The following is a 6,978-nucleotide window of genomic DNA, read 5'->3' as shown; positions in this document are numbered from 1 at the left end:
TGAGTGTATGGGGTTTAGGTTTTATTGATTTGGGTGTTTCAAGAAACAACGATTAAGATTATTTAGATAGTTATCTTGGCCTTGGGCGATTTTTAAAATCATAGGATACTAGTGTCTATTATAGGAATAGCTTAAACTTATCTATTCCATAAATGATGAAAGAGGTGATTAGGTAGTTCACATCTCAATTCAATTGGATAATGCTTGTACATCAAAAATTATTTTTGAATGTCGTCTATATTTTTGATTATAGGTAAGTAAATGGTTCAGTAAGATAATTAAGATCTAACAAATTTTCTTTTTTTTAATGAAATTTTTTCAAGGAGTTTAGAAGTTGTTTTTTGATACTTTTGAGAGAGGTGGTTGGGTATGTAGCATTTCAAATGCTTAGGGCCTGTTTGGATACTAAGAGCAGAACTACTCTTCCAAAGAACAAGAGCTGAAGTACTCTATGGAGGAGCTGGAAAAGTAATTCTGTGCAGAAAGGGCATTTGGCAATCAACTCTGTGAAATACTGGTAGAAGTACTTTTGTGCTGGAAGTCTGTTTGGGAACCATACTGATTTCTCATGACTTCTAGAAAAAAGACCAGAATACCCTTATATTATACCAGTTACTGTTTTTTATCTTTTAGTGTCATAATATGCCTTCAAACTATATTGTTTTTGACATTTTAACTATAGATATTAATATAATATTATATAATATTTTAAATATTAAATATTAATATAATATGTTTAAATCCATTATACTCAAAATTTAAAAAAAAATGTGACAGACTGTTTTTGACATAATATTAAAAAAAAAATTGACAGACTATCTTTTAGTGTCATAATATGCCTTCAAACTATATTGTTTTTGACATTTTAACTATAAATATTAATATAATATAATATAATATTTTAAATATTAAATATTAATATAATGTGTTTAAATCCAATATACTCAAAATTAAAAAAAAAAAAAATTGACAGAATGTCTTTTAGTGTCATAATATGCCTTCAAACTATATTGATTTTGACATTTTAACTATAAATATTAATATAATATAATATAATATTTTAAATATTAATATAATATAATGTGTTTAACTATAATTATTAATATAATATAATATAATAAATATTAATATAATATTTTAAATATTAAATATTAATATAGTGTGTTTAAATCCATTATACTCAAAAGTTTAAATTTTTTTTTTTTAATATTAATAAATGTTTCTTTCATTTGATTTAAGGGCAAATGAATTATGAATATTTTCATAGAAAATTAATAAAGTTAAGGGTATTTTGGTAAAACGAATCGTTAGATTTTGATTCCCCGCAAGATGAGTTTTGAGAAATAGGTTTTCTTGACTTCTTCACAAAGAGTAATTTCTTGCTCTTGCGCGGAGTAACTCTTCGAAGGAGTTGTTAATCCAAACGCATCCAAACGACTTCTAACTCCCCGCAAGAGTCAGAAGTAGTCAAGGAGTCCTATCCAAACGCCTACTTAGTTATTAAGTACGTTTAAATCCTTATTTGTTCATTTCAACCTCCTTTTTTTATTACTTTAATGAAATTTTTTTATACAAAAATCTAATAGATTTCGAACCACTAGAATATTACAATGATATAATGCAATATTCTCACCACAAGCACCACTTGATATAATCACTTTACGTGATCAAATTACAAGTTAACTAGAAAATGCATGATTATTTATTATTTGAGTATTACTTTGTTGAAATATAATTTCACAAGTATAAATTTAATTTAAAAATAATATTTTTAGAGTGTTTGATTTATTAGAAATTAAAATTAAATTGTGAATGATTTCATTATCAATAACATATTATATTTTTCGATTAATAATTTATTAAAATTATAAAAGGATAATATTGTTAAAATGATCATTATATTTTAAAATTATATTCTTAATCATAAAGTTTTAAAAATGACAGGCAAACAATTTTTTCAACTAGATATCAGATTTGAGATTTCAGAAATTAAACTTCAACTTAGACTTCTGAAGTGTTACCAACATACCCTTAAATCCAAAAAAGAGTTACCAAACATACCTTTAAACCCTAGAAAGTAGTTTGAGAGTCAGAGATATTTGATTTGGGGCACATTTCAAAGGAACACAGATCGAAACCCTAAAATTCCCAATACAAGAAGAAGAAGGAGAAGATGACGCAGAAAGGCGATCAATTCAAAGGGAAACAGAAGAAGAAATCCATTCCTCCCAATCGCCACGGGAAAGCTCCTCCCAATCGCAAAGGTAGATTTTTTAAGTATTTTTTTTAAAAATTAATAATTTGAAAGTTCTCTCTGTAAAACTGGATTGATTTACAGGAAAGAGATTCATTAAGCCCTCAAAGATCACTAAGGAAATGGATGTCGACCGTGTAAGCTCCTCTCTGTATTTCTTATTCTTGGATGAATTTTGTGCTTGATATCGGAGTTCTTTAGTTCGTTGTGTTTGGACTTTGGTGATGTAGTTTATGTTCTAAAACCCTTTCTTAACTTTCCATCAAAATTATCCAATATTAGATGACTGATGATACTAGGATTTCCACTTTAAAGGTTAAAATCTAGCTTCCTGATTTGTATTTGAAGATGTAGTCTACAACTGATACTTGTTGACTCGAAAGGTTTGACAAACTCCCTTGGTTTCAGAACTCGGCTTGCGGGACGAGGTCGAGTTGTCTTAGACTATTCTACTTGATTCCGATGAAAGAAACCTTTTAACTCGGTTAATAATGATTGAAGAAAGAAGTGTTGGATCAGGATTCTTCATGTATGTAAGAAAGTTGGAACTTTAAATCAATATATGATGTTGGGGCTGTAATTAATAAGCCTCTTTTGGACAAAGATAACGTGTTTTGGTCACCTCCATTAGTATCTATGGTTTCATGGATACTAAGTGGTACCTTTCTAACTCTTAGATCATGTGAAGACTTATAGATGGTTGTTGATAGGAATGGTTCTTTAACCATTTCTCATATTAGAACTTTATTTATGTATACTTTTCTGGTGAACTATATTTTCACTTTTTTTTTTTTTGGGTTAGTTCCTTAAATATAGAAGAAAAAAAATCTTCTGTTTTGTTAGACAATCACTTCATTTTTAAGGGAAACTGTAGTTGTGTGTGATGTATATTAGCCATATCTCTACATAATCTAGGTGGCATAGTTTCTGAAGAACAATGACTTCAATGTTTGGGTCATGTGTCACTTTGGGTCATTTGGCTCCTAATAACAGGGGATTGATTTGTGCGGTAGGTTAGCTTAATAAAGGGTGTTATTTTGTGTGTCCGTTATCAGTTGGGCAAGAGTAATAAATTATCTTTTCTTCTGAATGAAAATAGACAGATTGGAATACTTTGGGAGGTTCATAGTGATATTTGGTTTCTGTTTACTTCTTTTTTCTTTTGTTGTTTTCAATAATCTTGGTTTTATCCAATGAAAAGTAAGTCTTGACCTTTCCCAATTTTTCTTTCTTTCCAAAGATGGTGGAAAATGAATTTCATAGCAAGATTAAAATTTTCTTATTTGATGATGGTTTGGAATTCTCTAAGAAGGATTTATTTGGAGCATTTAAAAAATAGTGGAATTATCACATGGTTTTCATTTCACATGGTCCAAAATGGAAGATGAAAGAGGAAAGTATAGATATAACACTTAGATAGGTTTCTTTCCCTTTACAATCAATCTCCTGGTTATTATGTATTGAATCTTTATCTACAAGCATGTAAATTTCCAATTGTCTGGAACTGATATAAATTTACTCGTAAGAGCCATCCTTTTGGTTCTATTGGCTACATTGCGATTCTCAAGGGTTGTCATGTCATTGACTTCTATCATGTACTGAGCATGTGTACATCATTCCTCATCTCATATTTGGTGAAGAAGTTTTCCCCTATTTTGCGGAATTGTCTACCTTGATATCTTTGGATGATTTGGTCAAGTTTCATAATCTAGATTCTTCCGAATAGCTCTCGTTTTTAGCACCTTCTACTGAAGTGGCATTACCATTTGATTTTCTGATATGGGCATCGATGTGTTCTTTTGATATATGTTTTGACTTTTTTACATTTCCAAATGATGAAGAGAAAGGAAGGGAGATTATCATTTGAGGAAGAAAAGAGAGAAGTAAAGAGAGGAGAGGACATCTAGAATAGAGATTGTGCTATTAAATATCTCCTTTCTCTGTCAAAACACCGTTTATATGTTATAAAATAGAATTGGAGGATGAGAAGACACACATGGCTGTTGGCATGCGTGGCTTGGACATGTTTCATGGCATGGATGTGCATGGTAATTTGGACTTGCATGATGCTGTGAATCGTGGTGCAAGGTCTTACTGTATGTTTGGTAGAGCCATGTGTTAAGTCCTTTTTGCTATTATTACTGGATTAGTGCTTTTATTTTCCTTTTTTACTGGAATAATGCTTTTATTTTTCCTATCCAAAAAATAACTTAAATTAAGCACGTTAAGTAGATTTACAGTAACCGCAATAGGGAATAAAATAGGGGCCGACTAGTTGCACACCATTAATAGTTGGTTGCACACCAAACTTAAAAAAATCCTTTTCTTTTATTTTTATAATCTTTCTTAACCTATAGGTTGCAGTTCAATACATAACCTTCTAGGGTTTAAAATTTATTCATCTTCGCAGTTTTGTATTCTTTGCTCGTGTTGTACTTTGCTTGTGATTTATTTTACTCGTGATTGATTTTGCACATGTTCTTTTCGGGTCCAATCTAAGGTTTTTTTTTTTTTTTCCAATCTCTCTTTAGATTTTGTTTAGAAATTAATATGAATCTATGTTTGAATCTCATCTCTTGGATTTCCATGATCTGTTATCTAATCAAAGTGTTGACAAAGATATGTTTACATTTGCTTCTGTATTTTAGAATGATTGTGTTTATGTATACTCTTTTACAATTTTTCTTCTTTTAAATAGAATGAATCATAGACACTGATTTTTAAATATAAAATGAAGAAGAAGAAGCACGGTCATTTTTGTTTTATAAAATTATAAAAAAAGGAGTTACAATGTCTTTTTAGTTATTTTTGGAGTGTAATCATCCAATTGGAATGCGAAGGGGAATTTTTAAGTGGTGGATTGTAACTGGTAATGGGTGGTGTGCAACTAGTCTATCCCATAAAATAAAGCTGTTGAAATGGTTTGAGAATGTACAATGAAGACCAATAATAGCTCCAATTAGAAGCAAAGTGCAAGTTGAACGTTCTAGAAATGTATGAAGAAGTTAAAAAAGGACATGAATTGAGGTAGTGAGAGCAGATTTGGACACATTTACATAACAAAAGTTGTGGCTTTAAATTTGATTCAATGGAGGAACATGATTTGTTCAGTTGGCCCCAAGTGAAATTGTTGGTGGCATACACAAGTAAGTCTAATAAGATCATCATTGAGGAGTGCGTATTGAAAATCTAATAGATATGAACATGCATGCTTTGCCAACTCCAATATTTGGGATAAGTCATAGATGATGATGATGATGATTCATAAATAAAAATGCTGACATCAAGGCCCTTTTTGCACACCGGAATTTTGTTTATTTGTGTACGTAATGATAACTTACCATTTTCTCTTCAATGAATTTAGGAATTGAGCAAGTTCATTAATCATTGCAATGAAGTGAAAGCCGCCACTGTTGCTAACAAGGAGGGTGGCCAGCTAAGTATTGTAAAACCACAAACGGAGTCGACAAGTGGTTCAAAGAAATAGAATCTACTGTTCAACAATGGCAGATGTAAATTACTCTCTAGGTGAGTCATCTGTGAAGGTAGAAATGAGCTTCTCTTTGCCTTTAATTTCCAAGTACACTTCTCTTTTGACATCTATGTAACTCCTGCCAGTTGCTTTCGGTAACAACAAAAAATTTACAATTAAAAACAATGTTAAAATGGTAGTTCATCCTGGTTCCTGACTTGTCTAATTCGTTTTAGGTGTCTCTTTAAGGCTTTGTTTGAATGCAGAAATAACTCTAAAGTCTAGTAGAATTATTATCTCTAATTGGGACATCATCTTTCGAAGTTGATGTACTTCTTCCCCAAACACTTGTGTCGGAACAGAATGTGTACAAATGCCATAATTTCCTCAAAATTAAGCCATCTGTTCGATCCAGTAGTCAATACTCTAATGATTCATAATATATTGATTGTTGGAGCGTTTTGACATCTTGTTGATGGTGAATCCCTAGAGCTTTTGTTTCAGAGAAATAAATCTCTATGTCCCCTAAGTTCAAAACCTTTTGACATCTTGTAAAAATTTAGGCCCTTTTTACAATTCCATCCAAAATTCTTTACTCTAAAATTGCAGAAATTGAAATTATTGGAGGAAATATTTTGTGCGTGCGTAATTTTTATGCTTTAATCGTACCTTTTATTGGATCTGCACAATGAAAATCGGCTTGATTTGTGATTTTTATATTTTGTATTCAAGCATTTCCTATTAATTGTGGGCATGGAACCTATCCTTTATTATTTTTGATAAGTAAAAAATTTCATTAAGTTGGTCGAGATGACCATGAAAAATACAAAGAAAGAATAGGAATAAAAGGAATCATTACATAGATGAAATGTGATACACCCAAATTTTGAAAAGTTTAGAACCAAAAGAAAAGGTTGGGCTTGTAACCCCATCCATAGGCGTGTTCGTTAAATTGATGTTGAAAAATGCTCTAATCTAATGTCTCATCAAACAAAATTTTTCTATGTTGGTAACACAAAAAGATGGTTTAAAATTTCATGGGTCAGGTGTTCTTAAGGGGAAGGTGTAAAGATGTTGCTAAAGTTGGATGTGGAGGGAGTTAACTGAAGTTCAAAGGAGAATCTTTAATTTGTAACCATATTTTTGGCATTTTACACTAAAAGATTATTTAATTTATTTTAGTTCTAGTTTTATAATGAAGATGCGTATCTTTATATTTATGTTCATAAGGAATAGTTTGTATTTTTCAAAT

General features: G+C 30.6%; 1 protein-coding gene across 1 annotated transcript; it reads left to right on the top strand.

The window, feature by feature from the left end:
• Positions 1-2,003: 2,003 nt before the first annotated feature.
• On the top strand, positions 2,004-5,875 carry LOC147380860 (uncharacterized). Its single transcript, XM_086431153.1, has 3 exons — positions 2,004-2,264; positions 2,339-2,391; positions 5,619-5,875. The coding sequence occupies exons 1-3, from the start codon at positions 2,174-2,176 to the stop codon at positions 5,739-5,741; spliced, it is 267 nt and encodes an 88-aa protein (XP_086287279.1). The 5' UTR covers positions 2,004-2,173; the 3' UTR covers positions 5,742-5,875.
• Positions 5,876-6,978: the final 1,103 nt, after the last annotated feature.

Source organism: Akebia trifoliata, unplaced genomic scaffold (genome assembly GCF_017979445.1).
Source record: "Akebia trifoliata isolate Shusen 1 unplaced genomic scaffold, ASM1797944v1 Contig00916, whole genome shotgun sequence".
NCBI classification, from domain to species: domain Eukaryota; kingdom Viridiplantae; phylum Streptophyta; class Magnoliopsida; order Ranunculales; family Lardizabalaceae; genus Akebia; species Akebia trifoliata.
The sequence above is the reverse complement of the archived record's forward strand: the minus strand, read 5'-3'. Positions and strand labels throughout refer to the sequence as shown.

Excerpts from the sequence above, each read along its gene's own strand:
- LOC147380860 (XM_086431153.1), top strand. The coding sequence starts at position 2,174 with ATGACGCAGAAAGGCGATCAATTCAAAGGGAAACAGAAGAAGAAATCC. Across the intron at positions 2,265-2,338 it reads AGCTCCTCCCAATCGCAAAG|GAAAGAGATTCATTAAGCCC; the intron begins GTAGATTTTTTA and ends ATTGATTTACAG. Across the intron at positions 2,392-5,618 it reads AGGAAATGGATGTCGACCGT|GAATTGAGCAAGTTCATTAA; the intron begins GTAAGCTCCTCT and ends CAATGAATTTAG.